General features: G+C 50.6%; 3 protein-coding genes across 9 annotated transcripts in view; 1 reads left to right on the top strand and 2 right to left on the bottom strand.

Moving 5' to 3' along the window:
- The window catches only part of CGREF1 (cell growth regulator with EF-hand domain 1), a 29,190-nt gene extending 11,927 nt beyond the window's left edge, over positions 1 to 17,263 (bottom strand). For 2 of the 4 annotated variants that reach the window (XM_020886306.2, XM_020886307.2), the window contains exon 1: positions 2,000 to 2,243. In XM_020886306.2, coding sequence (XP_020741965.2) covers positions 2,000 to 2,243 — 244 coding nt within the window. Of the gene's footprint in view, positions 1 to 1,783; positions 1,884 to 1,999; positions 2,244 to 17,179 lie in introns of those variants that run through there. The other 2 variants (XM_070450377.1, XM_070450385.1) reach the window with 2 other exon arrangements.
- On the top strand, positions 2,294 to 13,187 carry ABHD1 (abhydrolase domain containing 1). Of its 3 annotated transcripts, none has more exons than XM_070450354.1 (9): positions 2,294 to 2,381; positions 10,506 to 10,666; positions 11,280 to 11,459; positions 11,685 to 11,730; positions 11,885 to 11,997; positions 12,129 to 12,302; positions 12,474 to 12,522; positions 12,623 to 12,788; positions 12,920 to 13,187. In XM_070450354.1, exons 1-9 carry the CDS (start codon positions 2,361 to 2,363, stop codon positions 13,129 to 13,131), a joined length of 1,122 nt encoding a protein of 373 aa, XP_070306455.1. In that variant the 5' UTR covers positions 2,294 to 2,360; the 3' UTR covers positions 13,132 to 13,187. The 3 variants fall into 3 exon arrangements, with proteins under 3 accessions (XP_070306455.1, XP_020741970.2, XP_020741969.2); XM_020886310.2 differs by lacking the exon at positions 2,294 to 2,381 and adding an exon at positions 6,225 to 6,469; XM_020886311.2 differs by lacking the exons at positions 2,294 to 2,381; positions 12,474 to 12,522 and adding an exon at positions 6,224 to 6,469 and having other exon boundaries at positions 12,920 to 13,056.
- Positions 13,140 to 17,555, bottom strand: PREB (prolactin regulatory element binding). Of its 2 annotated transcripts, XM_020886308.2 has the most exons (9): positions 17,180 to 17,553; positions 15,908 to 16,100; positions 15,500 to 15,720; positions 15,230 to 15,310; positions 15,005 to 15,129; positions 14,626 to 14,799; positions 14,419 to 14,491; positions 14,069 to 14,228; positions 13,140 to 13,892 (listed from the first exon to the last, which is right to left on the bottom strand). In XM_020886308.2, exons 1-9 carry the CDS (start codon positions 17,312 to 17,314, stop codon positions 13,798 to 13,800), a joined length of 1,257 nt encoding a protein of 418 aa, XP_020741967.2. In that variant the 5' UTR covers positions 17,315 to 17,553; the 3' UTR covers positions 13,140 to 13,797. The 2 variants fall into 2 exon arrangements, with proteins under 2 accessions (XP_020741967.2, XP_020741968.1); XM_020886309.2 differs by lacking the exon at positions 14,069 to 14,228 and having other exon boundaries at positions 17,180 to 17,555.
- Positions 17,556 to 18,210: the final 655 nt, after the last annotated feature.

Raw genomic sequence — 18,210 nt, 5'->3', positions numbered from 1 at the left:
ATGCAGGTAGATCCAGGTTTGATCCCTGCATTGGGAAGATTCCCTATTGAAAAAATGGCAACCCACTCCAGTATCTTGCCTGGGAAATCTCATGAACAGAGGAGCCTGATGGGCTACAGTCCATGGGGTCACAAAGAGTCAGACACAACTGAGTGACTAAACCACCAGCACCACCAGGCTAAGGCAGCTCAAGTAACATTTAATGAGGTTGATGTAATGTGATTTCTTCACCCTTTCACATTTCTAACTATCTATTGAAGAGTTGTTTGCCATGTCCTTCTCCAGAGGATCTTCCTGACTCTGGGATCAAACCTGGGTCTCCTGCATTGTGGGCAGATTCTTTACCTTTTGAACTACCCGGAAAACCCTTGTGAGCAACAGAAATAAAGCAGTTATTGAAAACTGCCTGTCAAATAAATATGTTCCTAATCATTTTCTATAACTACAGTGTGCCTAAACACAATTTACCCTAATGACCACAGAAAAGCCACCACAATTATTAGAGTTGTTATATAATCCAATAAAGTTATTTACATCACACACACACACACACACACACACACACACACACACACACACACTCACAGTGACCCTCCAGTATTTGATTTCTTCAATCATCAGTGCATGGGAGGACAGCCTGGCCTTGTAGTTGGAACTCTGATCAAATCCAGTCTGTCATAGTACTAACAGTGTGATCTCAGCAGGTGTTGTGGGGCCTTCACTTTAAAAATGAGGATAGGGACTTCTCTTGCAGTCCAGTGGTTAAGACCTTGTGCTCCCAGTGCAGGGGGCTTGGTTGCCGGGGACTCAGATTTGATCCCTCATTGGGGAACTAATATCCCTCATGCCCCATGTGTGTGCTAAGTCACTTCAGTCGTGTCGACTCTGCCTGACTCTATGGACTGTAGCCACCAGGCTCCTCTGTCCACGGGATTTCCCAGGCAAGAATACTGGAGTGGGTTGCCATGCCCTCCTCCAGGGGATCTTCCCCACCCAGAGATGGAACTGGTGTCTCTCACGTCTCCTGCATTGCCAGGCAGGTTCTTTACCACTGGCCACATGGGAAGCCCCTCATGCCCGATAGTGAGGCCTAAAAAAATACACACACAAAAAAAAAAACCCACCAAAAACCAACAACCAAAAAAATGAGGATAACGATATCTATCTGGAAGGGGCTCGGGGAGGATGCATTGGAAAATATAGGTAGAGTGATTGCCAGTGAGTATTTCAGAGACTCTAGGTTGTGGGAGAGCCTTTTCATTGCTTGACTTTCCATCTACTGCAAAACTACTTGCACAGCACCCCTGTCAATGGCCATCAGCCTCCACTGGACTTCCCAGGACAGAAGCCTGGCACCTCACAGGGCATCCATTCCATTTCCAGCTAATACTGTCGGAAGTTATTTGGAACTCAATCTTCTCCCTTAACTCCTCCCTCCAGAGCCGCCTGTGACTCTAGCGCAACCCTCACTCCCCGCCCCCCGCAAGAGAAGAGGCAATGGCTATACAGACCAAGAAGTCCCCCACCTGAGAGCTGGGCTCCCCTGCCACTTCCACCAGGGTGATAACCCTCGGCTCCTCCTTCTCTTCCTCTGTCAAATGAGAACGAAACTCCTGCCAGCCTCCCCTCCCCCCGAGGTTGTCAGAGCAACGAAGACCAGAAGGGGAAAGCCCTTGGGGGGGGGGGGGGGGATAATGAACTTCACCCTCCCCTCCCCCCACCCCGCCCCATCACCGCAAAGGAGCTCAGGTCTCAGGTCTCCCTTTCCAGGCCCTCCCTCTACCTGCTCTCAGGGGTAACCTCGGAGAGGCGCCCAGAGGCGGGAGCCGGCGCTCCTACTGCGTCCGAGCCGCAAGGGATGCCGAGGGACTGCGCCTTCAGCATCCGACCCGGAGCCAGGAGGCCGCCCCCGCCCGCGGTCCAGCCCCGCGGCGCGCAGCATCGCCCCGCTGCCCGCTGCGGGGTCCCAGGCCACCCACCGGGCGGGGCTCGCACCCACCTGCGGCGGCACCGGTCCGTCTGGGTCTTCGCTGGAGGCTGTGCGCCGCCGCCGCCGCCGCGCCTCGGCTCCCGCCGCCTGGCCCTCCCCCGGACCGCTCCACGTGGCCGCTCCACGTCGTCCTCCGGGCTGCGGCCGCCGCCCTGGTCCGGGCAGAGTCCGGAGCGCCAGCGCCGCGGGCAGGATCCCCGCCCCGCCCCGCAGACCCTGGCCCACACCCGGCGAGAGTGTGTGGTGTGTGCATATGTATGTGGGTGAGCGCGCGTGACAGATACAACTAGAGAGGCAGAGAGACAGATGATGAAGCTGATGTATATAAGAAACACGTTTAACTGGGGGACCACTCCCTGCTGGGACCCAGATGTGTGTGACAAGACAGAAGGTAACTTACTGTTAGCCTGTGGGATTGTGACTGTGTATGTAGCTGTGTGGATGAGGGGCTGGTGACACCGTAGGGAGGGGGTGTTGTGTGTGGTCGTGTATCCAGTATGACAATACTTGAGAGAGTTTGGCCAGTGCATGACTGGCTGACTCTGTGTGTGACAGTACAGGATGTTAGTAGTGTGTCTGTTAGGGTATCTGTGTGAACTCTTCCTGTTTGTGATGCTCAAGTGACAGCTTGATGTCACTTGATGACAGTGATGCTCAACTGTCGGCTTCCAGTGAAGGTATCTGTGTGACTGTGACCACCCATCTCTGAGAGGTCGCTCCATCTGAGCCATGGTGGGGGGAGGAGACCTGGGAAAGTACCATCTTAAGGGCCATGGTTTGCCAGTACAGTGATGCAGTGTGTGGTTGTAGCTTTCCAGTAAAATGGAGTATCCCCAGTTTTCTCACAGTGGCCAGTTCCTCCACCGAGGCTTCAGACTACTTCCTCCCTCACTGGGTCAAGACCTTTTTAGTGAATGACTTCTTATCTCCCTGGAATCTTCAACTTCTCCCTCTCCCAATCAGCTCCTTCTCATCAGAGTCCATTGCAACAACAAACTCACTCTCATCAAAGCCATCTGGTCTTGCTTCCTGTGGTGGATGCTGCTGGACACTACCTCCTTTGGTCATGGTAGTGTTGGTTTTGGCGACACCATTCCTCTCTCTCCAGTCTTTTCTTTTTAGTTTCTTCTCGTGTCATGGAGTTCCTCTGGGCTCTCTCCTCACTCCCCATCTGCTCATGTGTTCTTCCATTCACATAGCTTCCATCACTATCTCTTCTGGGTTGAATTTTGTACCTCAAAAGTTCATATGTTAGAGTTCTAACCCTTAGTACTTCAGAAGGTGACTGTATTTAGAAATAGGGTGGTTGCAGATATACCTAGTGAATATGGGGTCATACTGGAGTAGGTTGGGCCCCTAATCCAATATTTTTTTCCAATAAAAAATGGAAATTTGGACACACATACACAGGCATGTGTGCACACACACACACACTCTCTCTCCCTCTCTCCCTCTCTCTCTCTCTCTCACACACACACACAAACACACACAGGAAGAACAGCATGTGAAGATTCGGGCAAAAATTAGAGTGAAGCTTCTACATGCTAAGGAATGCTGGAGATTTCCAGGGAACCCCCAGAAGCTAGAAGAGAGGTGTGGAACAGTCTTCCTCATTGCTCTCAGAAGGAACCAATCCTTCTGGCACTTTGATCTTGGATTTCCAGTTTCCAGAACTGTGAGACAATAAATTTCTGTTTTTCAAGATACCAGCTTGCAGCACTTTGTTATGGCCATCCTACAAGTTAATGTATCATCTGAATGCTGATAACTAGCATATCTCGAATACAATCTCTTAGCCTCAGAACACTTCTGGAGCTGAACAGCCTACTGACTTGTGCCAGATTTTAAGTTTTAAAGGTGACTGAATGACAGCACAGAGAGGTCAGTGCCAATGAAAGAGAAGTTTAATGTTACAGTTCCCTTAGGAAGAAGAGGCACAGCTTACCGGACAGGACCACACAGGGAAGCACCAGAGCTGGTCAGAGCCAGAAAGGAGCAAGGGGAAGACAGCCCACAGACTTTATTAAGCTAGAAAAGCAAGACAGGGCAGGGTGAACAGTTTAGGGTTGACTAGCTTGAAAAACTTCAGAGGGCTTTGGGGGCAGAGAGGCTGTCCCTAGTTGACGAGTCCCTGGTCCTCGGTTGATTTAGGAAACAGAAAATATTGGTTTGGTGTGTGAGAGTTGGATAAAGGAAGTGGTTCAGAGTATGGCCTCTAGGAATTTTTTTTTTTTTTTTAATCTTTTGGTTGCACCGTGTTGCATGTGGGATCTCAGTTCCCCAACCAGGGATCAACCTCTCGCCCCCTCTCGCCCCCAATGGAAACTTGGGAGTCTTAACCACTGGGTCATCAGGGAAATCCCAGAGGATAGCCTCTGGATTGCAGGAGGGAGGTGAACAACTCTGGCTGTTAGTTTGGCCTTGTGATTAATTGATGCCAAATAGACAAATTCAGAATCTAAGAAAACACAATTAGAACACCTATCAACACCCCAGCCTCTATGTGTCTGAGTCAGAATACACCATCTTCCTCCTCAAAACTTCCCCTCCCCCCATTTCCCTATCCCAGGGTCAAGTCCCATACGCATCCCTGAATCTACATAGTCAGAAAACTGGGGGTCATTCATGATTCCTCCTTCTTCCCCCACCTCTAACCTACTACCAAGTCCTATCAATTCTGCCTCCTATCTTAATAATCTTCACTCCTCTCCTGAGCTTCCCCCAGGCCAGGCAGCCACACTCCATGCCAAAGTTCTGTTAACAGCATCTAACTGATCTCCTTCCATTCTCATCCTCCTCCAGTCCATTCTCCAAGTAGCCTGAATGTTTCTTCTAAAACAACTCTGATCATGTCACCCATGCATGATAAGTCACTTCGGTTGTGTCTAACTCTGTGACCCTAGACTGTAGCCTGCCAGTTTCCTCTGTCCATGGTATTCTCCAGGTTAGAATACTGGAGTGGGTTACCGTTTCCTCCTCCGGGGGATCTTCCCCACCCAGGGATTGAACCCGCATCTCTTATATCTCCTGCGTTGGCAGACAGGTTCTTTACCACTAGTACCACTGGGAAGCCCAATCATGTCACCCACTAAAACTCTTGGATGGCTTTCCTCCACCCTTAGGATAAGCTCTAGCATCCTTTATACAGCTGCCCACACCAGATTCCTGACCGTCTCATATGCTCCAGCAACACCCAGTTTCTTTTGGTTCCTTTCAGAAGCCTCACATCCAGGCTTTTGTTTGTGCTGTTCCCTCTTTTGGAACAACTACTCTGTCCCCTCCTCCACCTTGCCTTGGAAACTCCTTTTCTTTTTTTTAAAATTTCACCTTAAATGTATTGTTATTTAACATCTGGGTATGCTTTCTCAGATCCATGAGGTCTGGGCACCTTCCCCAGGGCTCCCACAGCAGCTAGTACTTCCCTTATCTAGCATCATACCCTTATTGAGGGGTTCAACCCTGACTACATATTACAGTCTTCCAGAAAACCTGTAAGTGATAATACCTAGGCTCCTCTCCAGACCAACCATATCAGGAGGTGGGGCCTGGGCACTTCTAGTGTTAGAAACTCACTCATAATTCCAATCTTCAGTCGGGATTGAGTCATTGCTCTAGTAGATTACTGACAGGAGCAGCATCGAAGCTGGTAGAGTGATGAGTAAATATCTACTTTACATTTACAAAGTGGCCAGCATAGAGTGACACTATGCGTGGCTTTAACCCATGTGAATGTGACACTGTGTGAAACACCACTCATTCAGTAGCTGAACCCTAAGTGACACCGTGTGTGTCACAGTGTGAATGTGTCCTAGTGCGAGGACCACTGTGAACGGCTGAACACTGGGACTGGAAGGAGTTACCACACGAGTGGCTGTGCCCTTTGTGTGTGACTGATGAATGGCTGGGGGACTCTAGCCAGGCTGCCAGCCTCGCCGCGCCGCCAGGGCAGGGTTTGAGAAAAAAGGAACTGGAGCTGCCCCTCGCTAAGATGGCGAGTGCAGGCGAGGTCGCTAGTTCTCACAAGAGGCTGCACGGCCAGTGACCGTGAAGCGGAAGGAAGAGGCACACAGGCGCGAGACCAGGGCCGCAAGCAAGTAAATCCACTCGCAGGTCAGTCGGGTCAGTTCTACGCAGTGGCCGGCGCAGCCCGCCCACCTACTCGACGTCCTAGCACCGCCCTTCGCCACGCCCGCCGCCTGTGGGCGGGGCCCACATCCCCGAACCGCCAGGCGGTGGAGGCCGAACTTGCACAGGCCGTCCAATGGCGTGTAACGGGCGGGGCCCAGCGCGCACCTGCAGGCCCATTAATCGAAGTTCAAGCTCCGGATCCAGTCAAGAACTTGGGAATCGAAACAGCAACACAAGATGCTGAGCTCCTCTCAAAGCCCCCAGGATGACACCTGGACAGAGTCCTTCTCTCTGTTTTTGGGACTTGGCGCTGCCCTCTACTTGGGCTACTACTGGACATGGGTGCCCCAGGTGGGTGCGGGTCCAGAGCTCTCGCCGGCGGGTTTAGGTTACCGGAGTTAGGGGCCACTTCCAGTCGGGGCTCGAGCCCTTTTTGGGAGCTGGCTTGGTTGGCTGTCCAGGTCCAGGTGAAATTTGTCACCACAACCCCACCATTACTCCTGCCCTGCGCTCCAGCCAGGCTCAGCTTTGCTATTAACACCGAAGAGAGTTGATTCTTTGTCTGCCTAGATTCTCTGCATTCTCCGCGTACTCCCTACATCCGCTGGGCCTCTCAGGCGTCGGAAGGATGCTGTTGCTTATTATGTGGACCAGCGCTTGCGGAAAGGCGGGGTGGAAGGTATCCTGAGGTGACAGAGATACACACACTGTGGTTTTCTTTTTAGGCAGTCTAGCTGACTTCCTCGTTAGTTGCACTGAATGAAGAAACCAGTCTATGGGGTGGTAACTCTCAACATCACCCCATCAGTAGTAGGACCTTGCTTCCCTTAAGGACTGGCAGAGGTTCCTGCCTATCTCAGGAATACCCTAACTGTCCTTGCTCATTCAGCCCTGTTTTAAGTTCTACGCTCTCCATGTGTAGTGCCATGGAAAAATCTGAAGAGGATTATTTTAATGAACTTGGAGAGTTTATTCTCACTGAAATTTGCATATCCCCCCAATCAAAATCTTTTAATTTTCATTAAACTCAAAGTAGCTGAGTCTAACAAGAAACCTATTGATTGAAGTCCTTTAAAAAGATCTATAGGGAAATTTAATGTTACCTAGATGTTCCTATATTTACAGAGCTTTAATCCTATGTATTGTTTATAAAATACTTCTGCCTTAATAAAAGCAATTTTAAAAATCCAAACTTTACAATACCCTATAAACCTTACCTTACATGTCTGATTTGAAAAGTCAGTTATTTCAGAACAGAGTTGTCGTTAACTAAACACTTTCGTTTGCTTGCAACCAGCCACAGAGAGATCAGACACCTCTGCCACTATGTACTACAAGCCCTTCTGTGAGTTCCAAATCCTGGTTAAAATCCAGGGCAAGTGTCATTCTGGAGGCTCTGAGGACATGCTGTTTGGATTATCCAGCTTGGCAATGGATTGGTATTGATTCACCAACAGTGATTAATGGCATTTTATTCATTAATTCTCAGGGATAAGTCAGGAAACACTTTAGTAGAGTTAAAATGAAACTCACATACATCAAATGCGTGATTTTATTAGCACTTTGTTCTACACCTCTGAAGTGATTGAAAAAATATTTAATAGATTGATAACTCAAAATCTCAGCAACTAGGAAATAATATAGTAAAATAAGTATGAACACAAGCTCTTGAGTCAGACAGACTTGGGTTTCAATTCCCAGCTCTACCACTAACTAGCTTTGGCACATTTTGTGCCCTTTGACACATATTCATACACATTTCCATGGGAGGGTCATAGATAAGGTTTATAAGGTATTGTGATGTGTGGATTTTCAAAGATATCTCAAACAGCTGTTGTGAAGGTTACAGGATATAATCATGTACTGTGCTTAGCACAGTATCTGGCATGTAAGGAGCGCTCAACAAATCTTACCTAGTATTAGAGATAATATATATTTTTTACATTTTTTTTTTTTTTAGTTCTACTAGTTTATTGCTACCAACCCATCTCCCTCCACCCTCGTGCACACATGCTCAGTCATGTAATCCCATGGACTTCAGCCCGCCAGACTCCTCTGTCCATGGATTTTTCCAGGCAAGAATACTGGAGTGGGTTGCCATTTCCTTCTCCAGGGTATTTTTTACATTTAAACTGAAGTATAGTTGACTTACTTTGTTGTCTTAGTTTCTGCTGTACAGAAAACTGATTCAGTTACACAGTATATATATATACATTCTTTTTAAAAATATTCTTTTCCATTATGGTTTATCATAGGACATTGAATATAGTTCTCTGTGCTATCCAGTAGGATCTAGTTGTGTGTCCATTCCATATATAAAAGCTTATATTTGCTAACCCAACCTCCCACTCAGCCCCCTCCCCCTCGGTGACCACAAATCTGTTCTTTATGTCCATGAGTCTGTTTCTGTTTTGAAGATAGGTTTGTTTGTGTCATATTTTAGATTTCACATATAAGTGATACCACATGGTATTTGTCTTTCTCTTTCTGACGCACTTCACTCAGTATGATAATCTGTAGTTGCATCCTTGTTGCTGCAAATGGCATTATTTCATGGGTTTTTATGGCTTAGTAGTATTCCATTGTATATAGGTACCATATCTTTTTTATCCATCTATCAATGGACATTTAGTTTGTTTCTATATCTTGGCTATTATGAATAGTGCTGCTATGAACATATGAACATAGAATGTATCTTTTTGAATTAGAATTTTGTGTGGCTGTATGGCCAGGAGTGGAATTGCTGAGTCATACAGTAATCCTAGATTTAGTTTTCTGTGGAACCTCCATACTGTTTTCCATAGTGGCTGTACCAACTTACATTCCCACCAACAGTGTAGGAGGGTTCCCTTTTTTCCACATCCTTGTCAGCATTTATTATTTATACAGCATTTAATGATGGTCATTTTGATTGGTAGTAGTTCACTATACCTCACTGTAGTTTTGATTTGCACTTCTCTATTAGACATGCTTAGCATCTTTTCATGTGCTTATTAGCTATTTGCATTTCTTCTTTGAAGACATGTCTATTTAGGTCTTCTGCCCATTTTTTGATTGGGTTGTCTATTTTTGTTGTTGCTTAGTTGTATGAACTGTTTGTATATCTTGGAAATTAAGCCCTTGTTGGTTGCATTCTTTGCCAAATATTTTTTCTCATTCTATAGGTTGATTTTTCATTTTGTTTATGGTTTCCTTTGCTGTGCAAAAGGATGTAAGCTTGATCAAGTCCTATTTGCTTATTTTTATTTCTATTGCCTTGGGTGACTGACCTGAGAAAATATTGGTATGATTTATGCCAGAGAATGTTTTGCCTAATATTATTACTTCCACTTTGACTTTTGCTTGCTGTGTGACTCTGGGCAAACAACTTAACCTTTGTCATAGTTTCTTCATTTATAGTAAGGTTGGGTTTAGCCTAGTGCTAGCAAATAGCATATAGTGAATCACAGATGTTATTATTCCAGGTCTTAAGAACCAAGGTATGAGTCACAACAGTCATACTACCAACCTGGCCTCTCGAGTTCATCACTTACTTAGTCCCTTTTGACTACAGGAAGAGATAGGAGACTGGTCCTCAGGCCCCCTCAGGCCTGCAACAGAAATGCCATTTCTGTTTTTTGATTCTGAGACCTTTTGTCTTTGTACAGCATACTCCCCATTTACAAGCCTTCTATGTGACAAGGCTCTCTCATTTACTTGATGTATATCCAGAAGAACCAAGCACAGAGGGGTTGAAAGTTAGGGCTAAGCGCCCACTGACCTCATCTGCCCCCTCATCTGATACCTGTTACCTTCCCCTTGGCTGGCAGGAAGGAAGAGAAAATCTATTTACACTGGGACTATTCCTCCATTAGAGTACAGTCAACAGCAGGGGCTGCTAAGTAAGAAAACGAGGTTTTGTGGGAAAAAGCCCTTCAGCTGCAAGCACGCACAGTAAGGGATGGGAACATATGACAATGGGGTGCTAAAATTAGGAGGAGCCAGTGTGGCCAGAGATGGTTTTGAGATGAGAGTGTGGATAATTCAACTGCAAGGCAGAAATCACATGAGTGGTACTGCATTTCTTCAGTGTCTGCTCAGGACCCTAACATTTCCTGCAAATCAGCTGGGAAACTTATATTACCTGCTATCTCCAAAATGGGTTTGGGGCATGGATAGGCTGAGTGTGGAAGTTGGTTCAGGTCAGTTCTGGAGAGGTGACACTCTAGGTCTGGAGTTCCTGAGGCTCTAGTGGGACTCCAGATTGAGGTATGCTAGATTTCTCACCCCCAGATGAGGCAGTGCCCTCCAGGCTGGCCTCTGGGAAGAGGCCTCTCTGGTGTTGGGCACCTCACTGGCTTGGTGCAAATATCAGGGGAGTGAGGCCGGTGGTGTTGTGTGGTTACAGAGGCCACAGCTGGTGACTGGGTCCCGATTTCTGGCCTTCCTGGAGCAACACTGTCCAGTCACTCTGGAGACTTTCTATCCTACGCTCTGGTGTTTTGAGGGACGGCTACAAACCATCTTCAGAGTTTTACTGCAGTCCCGGCCGGTAGTCCCTTACTCGAGGTAAGAGGAACAAATGGGGGTGAACAGGAAGCTGCAAGTATAAGGAAATCTTTATAGGCAATAAAATTATTTGGCTGCATCAGGTCTTAATTGCAGCACCCGGGATCTTTTGTTGCGACACACGAACTCTGCAGTTGTGCCAGGCAAGATCAGGTTGTGGCTTGCAGGCTCGAGTACATGGGCTTCAGTAGTTGTGACAGGGAGGCTTAGTTGCTTCATGATACGTGGGATCTTAGTTCCCTGACCAGGGATCGAATCCACGTCCTCTGCACTGGAAGGTGGATTCTTAACCACTGGACCACCAACGAAGTCCCTCATCTACCTCTTTTAAAATGGAGGTAACCTTCACTCCATCTACCTCAGTGTGCTGAGGGTAACCAGGGTAGCTATATGGAAGGGCTTATGTACAACCTTGAGGTAATGTAATATTCAATCTTTTATGTCCCCATTATACCTTGTTATGACCTTCAGGTTTTGCACAATGCGAGCCCTCAAATGATGAGAAATTGTAGGAGTTGCTTGGGGAGGGAGAGGAAGGTGTAAAATCTTTTGAAGTACATGGAGTTCCTAATCCTAATAGTATCTTTGTGTGCCCTTTTCTCCAAAACCACAGTGAAGTTCTCGAAACCCCAGATGGAGGCCAGATCCTCCTAGACTGGGCCAGCCAGTCTAACAGTCAGTACCCCGACCCTAGCACCCAGCCCACTGTATTACTGCTTCCTGGCATCACAGGCAGTAGTCAGGAGACATATATCTTGCACCTAGTTGATCAAGCTTTGAAGGATGGCTACAGGTAAGGATGGGAACAGCCCAGAGGAATTGGGTAATGTCTGATAACTTGTAATTGTGTGTCTGTGGTGGCGTGGGGTGGGGGCGGTGTCAATTCAGACCCTGCTAGCTCTGGGGAGAAGGTGCCACATGAAGGGCACCTTATGACTGCGGTCTTTCTGAAAGCTACCAAGAGGGGAGAAGAGCCTGGAGGGAAGGTCTGGCTAACATGTACCTGTATGTGCCACAGGGCTGTTGTATTTAATAACCGGGGCTGCCGTGGGGAAGAACTGCTGGTGAGTACCCTCCTTCCTCTAGTGGTCCTTCACTCCTTTTGGATATCCTGGGTCCTGCACCTCTACCTACCTATCTTCCATTTCTTGAGTCCTTTCATTTTTCTGCCTTCTGGCCAAGGCCCCCCTCTCTACCCAATGATCCGGTTTGCCTCAGACCCATAGGGCCTTCTGTGCCAGCAACACTGAGGATCTGGCGACAGTCATCAACCACATAAAGAGTCGCTACCCCCAAGCCCCACTGCTGGCTGTGGGCATCTCTCTTGGAGGGTAAAGACTGCCTCACTTAACCCAAAGGCCCAGTCTTCCTTCTCCCCTTCCCTCCTCCACATCTTCTCCCGCTCTCCAGTCCTGACTCCCCAATGCAATCCCTTCTTTCACGGCCCGGTCCAACCCTGCAGGATATTAGTGCTGAATCACCTGGCTCGAACGGGACGGGCAGCAGGCTTGGTAGCAGCACTGACTCTGTCTGCATGCTGGGATTCCTTTGAGACCACCCGCTCCCTGGAGACCCCCGTGAACTCACTGCTCTTCAATCACCGCCTCACTGCTGGGCTCTGTCAAGTCATAAGCCGGTAGGGTCCTGACGAGCAGCAAAGGGCAGAGAACAGGGTAGGATGGCACACATGCCAGGTCCTCCCGGTGCTCGGGTCAGCTCTGCATGTGTACTTTTCTCCCTCGAGATAAGACCAAGGGTGGCTCCAGGTCGGGTCCAGGTGCAGAGCCAAACCTCTATTCTTTTGCAGAAACAGAAAGGTGATGGAAAATGTGGTAAATGTTGACTTCGTCCTACAGGTATAGTCTTCCAGCTATCCCCACTCTGCTCCGTATTGTTCTTCTCACATCTTATTCCCTTGTCCTCATCCTAGCCTATCCTGCCTTCCACCACCTGCAGGCCCGCACCATCCGCCAATTTGATGAGCGCTACACAGCTGTGGTCTTTGGCTATCAAGACTGTGCTGCCTACTACCAAGCAGCCAGTCCAAGAACCAAGGTCAATGCCATCCAGATCCCTGTGCTCTGTCTCAATGCAGCTGACGACCCTTTCTCCCCCGTCGACGGTAAGCACCAGGGATCCAGATGCTTTAGGCCCCATGGGAAATGGGCCGTGTGTGAGGTGCAAGTGGAGAGCGCCTGGACTCCCGGCAGAGGCCAGGGCTCCTAACCTCCTCTCTGACTCCCCTCGCCCCAGCCCTTCCCCTACAGGCTGCCCAACACTCTCTCCACGTTGCACTGCTAGTCACAGCCCGGGGCGGCCACATCGGCTTCCTGGAAGGACTGCTTCCCTGGCAGCACTGCTATATGAGCCGCCTCCTGCATCAGTACGCCAAAGCCATCTTCCAGCACCCAGCAGAGTTGCCGGGCCCCAGGTCACCCACCCCTTCAGAGGCAGGCAAGAGCTGACAAGAGTCTTAGTTCAGTCTTTCCTTGTTTATTAAATATCAACTTTTCCTGCCAAATGGGCTGAAGTTCCTTTTCTCTTTCCTCAAGGCTAGGGCAGACTCTCCAGGAACTTACTGCATATGGCCTGGTGGGCTTGGAGTTACCCAGTGGAACCCAAAGATTACTGCCTGGATCTTCATTCTGCTCCTTCCTTCCCTAAAGCAAGTCCCAGGCCAGTGCAGGCCCCCAGAAAATTCCAGGGGCTCATGTGAAGAGCAACTGGACACAAGGCTATGGGGTACGAGGAGAAAATGATTGTTTCTGCAGGAAGGACAGCACAGCAGTACCTCCAAGTTCTTGGGCATCTTCACATATTTCTGGAGAAAAAGTTCAAGCTCAACTCTGGAGCCCCTGGTAGACAGAGGGAAGGAGGCAAGTGGTATAGCCTGGCCCTCAGACACCACTGTCCTGGGTGGATCCACAGATGATGAACGCAAGGTTCCCAGGACTCAGGGTTGCACAGGGCCAGAGTCGGGCTTTAACTGGTAAGGGCAGGCACTGCCCATCAGTCTCACCCATGGCAACCTCAGCTGTAGACCTAGGTGGAGTGAGCAGTGGGGTCCAGGCCTCCGTTCTGGTCTAGAAGGTGGCAGTGTCCAGGCCCCTGGTTCCCTGGGAGCAGGGAGGCTAAAGAAAACCTGGAAAGGCACTCTGGAGCAGCAGGATGGTCATAACAATAAGCCCAACACACAGCAGCAGCAGCAGCCGCACAGGAGCACTTCCTGCAGGAGGGAGAAGGGAAGAATTCAGAAGGCAAAGGGGTGGCATTGCAGCCCAGAGAACAGAACCATTCAAGGAGGGGACAGATGACTATAGATAAGCATCCTATTCTCCAGAGGGCAAGTTTCTGCTCCAGCTAAAGGGGGAGTGGTACCCCTATCCCACCTCAAGGACTCACGTCGTGAGGGCAGTAGGTGCAGCTGGCAACGACTATCCACAGCCACAGAGAACAGAGCAGTTTCGTGGGACCCAAGGAGCTCTGGACCACGACCCTTCTCAGGCAGAAAGGCCACATCTGTCACCACAATGCCATGGGCCTCCTTCACATAGTATAGACGCTGGGGACAAGAGGAAAGCTAGTGAGGGAAAGCCCAGTTGGGAAGATTCCTTCTGGAAAACACACCCTCTACCCAGAGACTTTCCCTCTACAGGCTGGGCCCGACACCTTCGTGCACACTCAGTGAAGAAGGAGGCCTAGAATCTCTACCCCAGAGAGCCCTCATGGCTGTGCCCAGGTCCATCCATTACCTGAAGCGAGAAAGCTATGTAGATGGCAACAGAGCCAGTGACCGTGCCCAGGCCCAGAAAAGTGCCTGATTCACTGCAACAAACAAAAAAACACTCACTGTCCTGGAGCCCTGTGCAGCAGCAAGAGCCCCCAGGGACGTGGGCAGCACGTCTCCCCAAGCCTCCCCGGGCACCCTCACACCCAGTCAAGCCACCGCTGTCTCACACCTGACACTAAGGCAGGAGATGACTTCATGGCCACAGGGCCTGGTCCGAAGGGGCAGGAACGTGGAGCCATCCCAGGCTGTGAGGTAGCAGGGCGGGGGCTGGCGCAGACGCTTGTGGGGAATCTGCACCGTGAAGAGTCGCAGACCGGCAGGCTGGTCCGGAACCTGCCCAAACCTGGGGGCCAGGCGAGAGGCTGTTCAGCTCCCGGGGCCTGCCCAGCCCTCCTCAGAGGTCTGTGCCCTCCTGCACCCTGGTCAGGTCTGGGGTAACACCCGACAAGGCTCCGATCCCCTCCCCGCCAGCTTCCCCCCGGCCTTTTCCCACTCCCCCACCACATCTAGGCTGCGCCTCTTTAAGCCACCCTCTGGGGTCTTCACACCTGCAGGCCTGGTAGCGATAAGGCGTGTTAGAAAATGTGGGTCCATTCTCTTGCCAGTGCAGCTGTGTCACCAGCTGATCCTTCTGCCACACGGAGGCCTTAAGGTCCCAGCCCACAGTTACCAACTATTCAGGGATCAAGATTCCAAGGATGGACAGTTAGGGGGATCCACTTACTGGACAAGCAGCATAATCACCTACTTTCTCCACCCTCTCACCTCCTCACCTTGCCATCAGGCCCCAGAGCTAGGTCTTCAATCTCCCCTTCGTGGGCTTTGAACTCCAGAACCTTCTCTAAGGTGGGTACCTGCAGCCAAACCACCACCACAGTCAGCCTAGGTACCCGGCAAGAGTGCAAATGATACCCACTCCTCTTCTCTACTAGTGGCCACTCGCTGCAGGCTTTACGCACAAGTTTCCCAGGACCCAGGTTCAGTTTCTCACAATTCTGGCCTTGCTGTTACTGACACTCATCCTCCACCTCCCCAAACCACACCTTCCAGACACGAATGCAGCCATCTGTCCCTCCGGTGGCAAGCAAGGTATTATCATGGTTGAAGCACACAACTTTCTGCAGTGGATCATGGCTGAAGTCTGTCTGCACTTCCTGCAAATTCTCTACGCTGAATTCCACCCCCTCCTGGTGGGTTTCAGCGCCAGACTTCTTCTCTGCTGGGGCTGCCCCTTTCCTTTGTCGAGGCCCCTGCTCCTTGGAACCTGCAACACAAACAGCCTGCCAGGTTCCAGGCTTCTAGAGTAAGTCCTACTGGCCCTTTCCAGTGGCCAACATCAGCTTCTCTCTTGCTACCATAATCCCACCTCCAGTCCCACTTCTTCAGAGACCAAGATGAGCAAGAGTTCACTCATTTAACCCTTTGCCCAAAGCTAGCAGGGAGGCTCTCACCTGCCTTCTCTGCCTTGTTTTTGCCCTTCTGCTGATGGATCTGGAAGCGCAGGAGCTGACAGTGGGCATCCTGCCCTGCAGCAAGGATGTTACCAGCCAGTGCCAGGTTCATGGTGGCCCGTGTCTCTGTGTCATGAGAGTGTAGTAAAGAGGCACTAAGGCGCCCATTAATCTGCTCCAGTTGCAGAAAGTGCTGTGGGAGAGGGAACCAGGACAAGCAAGGTTCAGAGAGCACCTCAAGGGCAAACTTACATCCTGTAGTCTGAAGCCCCACCCCCTCTGCTACCTGCATTTTCTAGTTTAAAGACTTTTTCCAAACTTTTTTCTTTTTTGAGCCTCACTCATGTGTACTGGTGGAGAAGGCAATGGCACCCACTCCAGTACTCTTGCCTGGAAAATCCCATGGATGGAGGAGTCTGGTAGGCTTCAGTCCATGGGGTCGCTAAGAGTCAGACGCGACTGAGTGACTTCATTTTCACTTTTCACTTTCATGCACTGGAGAAGGAAATGGCAACCCACTCCAGTGTTCTTGCCTGGAGAATCCCAGGGACGGGGGAGCCTGGTGGGCTGCCGTCTATGGGGTTGCACAGAGTTGGACACGGCTGAAGCGACTTAGCAGCAGCATGTGTACTGGTCTTCGCTGGTGGCTCAGACGGTAAAGAATCTACTGCAATGCAGGAGACCCAGGTTCGATCCCTGGGTTGGGAAGCTCCCCTGGAGAAGAGAATGGCTACCCACTCCAGTATTCTTGCCTTAAGAATTCCATGAAAAGAGAAGCCTGTCGGTCTACAGTACATGGGGTAGCAGAGTCGGACACGACTGAGCGACTATCACTTTCACTTTTTTTTCCCACTTTCTTGTGTACAGCAAGCAAGGCTAGAATTATCACGTCTAGTTTGCAGAACAACATAACTCTCAAAAGAGTGAAGAATCCTAGCTTATATTTCACTCTCGCCGCTACCAGTGGGCAGACAGACAAGTCTTATGTAGTCTCCCCAAGAAAGCCAGGTTACGACCCCTGGAGTTGATTCCTGAGATCCAATTGAAGCGTTCCTGCCTAGGCAGCGCTGTGTGCAGTTTTCATTTTACCTTAGGGGCCCCTCAATTCACCAGTGAATGGTTCAAGACAAATTCGTGCCGGGACGCCCGGCACGTCGCGGTTCCCACCTGGGAGGGGAAGGGTCCGAAGCGGGGGTGCGGCCCGCTCCCAGACCTCCGGGAATCGCCCTCAGCCCGCTGTGCGACCCGGCCCCAGCGGGCCTGTATACTCACCACCCCATTCTTTATGCCGGTCTTGGCGGCACCTCCTCCGCCCGCAGCGATGAGCAACCCCGCGCTGGGGTCGACCCGAAGCGCGTACAACGGGAACGGGGCCCGGTACAGCTCTGGCGTCCGGCGCCGACCCATCCCGCTCGCCGCGCGCTTCACTGTCGGGGCCGAGGTCCCCGGGACATGCCGCGCCCGGCCTTCGACTGCTGTCCCGGCCGCTGTGGACCTTGGTCGGGTTGCTGCCGAGAGGACTCCAGACCCTTCTCACACCCGCCGAGCTGCCGAAACTCTAGCCACACTGTAACTATCCCTAACACTGCCCGTGGCAGTCTAACCCGGTCTCTCAGACCCGCAGCGCGCAGGCGCACCTAGCCCGCTCTCCTCGCGCAGGCGCAGAGCCGCCGATACGCGTCAGCACTAGCCGGCCTCAGGCTGGCGGAACCCGGGTGCGTGAATTCCGTTCTCCGCTTTCAGATGACTGCAAACTACGCCATCTTTTTGCGGGGCGGTGGAGGCGGGCGGCCGCTTCACGGAAATGTCTGGCTCGGGGCTGGGGCAGGCTGAAAGATTAAGGGAGGTTAATAAGCCTTTAATAAATCCTCGGATCAGGGCTGTCCACACTTCAAGAGTGACATGCAGACTCGTCAAGCGTAGCCCTTATGTTTACCGCCCCTCCCCGAGACAAAGTGATTTATCCAAGGTCACACTCCTGGCTCTTGGCCTCTTAAACGGCGGCAGCCTGAACTTGAAACTTGGCTTCAAATCCCGATGCCACCGCTTCCTAGTATGAGGAAGCTACTATTTACAGTAGCAGAGGAAGTTTGCAGAGGTGGGAGCTGGCCATTCTCAACGTTCCACACCCACTCCAGGCACCTCAGGGTGGGCAGATAGGCAACTTGGCCCCCAGGCAGTTGAAGGTCTCTGCCTAGCGCCGCATCCTCCTGAGAGGGCCCTTGGGTTTTTGATCTCCATCCAATGTGGGGATTCCCTGTTTCTCTGCAGTGAACCCTAGGCCTGCCCTTCCCTTCAAGGGA

The sequence above is a fragment of the Odocoileus virginianus genome, chromosome 2 (genome assembly GCF_023699985.2).
Source record: "Odocoileus virginianus isolate 20LAN1187 ecotype Illinois chromosome 2, Ovbor_1.2, whole genome shotgun sequence".
Classification (NCBI taxonomy): Eukaryota; Metazoa; Chordata; class Mammalia; order Artiodactyla; family Cervidae; genus Odocoileus; species Odocoileus virginianus.
This window is presented reverse-complemented; position numbering and strand designations above follow the sequence as displayed.

Coding starts and splice junctions, on each gene's coding strand:
- PREB (XM_020886308.2), bottom strand. CDS start 17,314: ATGGGTCGGCGCCGGACGCCAGAGCTGTACCGGGCCCCGTTCCCGTTG. Junction 15,311..15,499: donor GCTGCATTCGTGTCTGGAAG/GTGTGGTTTGGG, acceptor GTTTGGCTGCAG/GTACCCACCTTAGAGAAGGT. Junction 13,893..14,068: donor GCACCTACTGCCCTCACGAC/GTGAGTCCTTGA, acceptor TCCCTCCTGCAG/GAAGTGCTCCTGTGCGGCTG.
- ABHD1 (XM_020886310.2), top strand. CDS start 6,356: ATGCTGAGCTCCTCTCAAAGCCCCCAGGATGACACCTGGACAGAGTCC. Junction 6,470..10,505: donor ACTGGACATGGGTGCCCCAG/GTGGGTGCGGGT, acceptor GTGTGGTTACAG/AGGCCACAGCTGGTGACTGG. Junction 12,303..12,473: donor CTCTGTCAAGTCATAAGCCG/GTAGGGTCCTGA, acceptor ATTCTTTTGCAG/AAACAGAAAGGTGATGGAAA.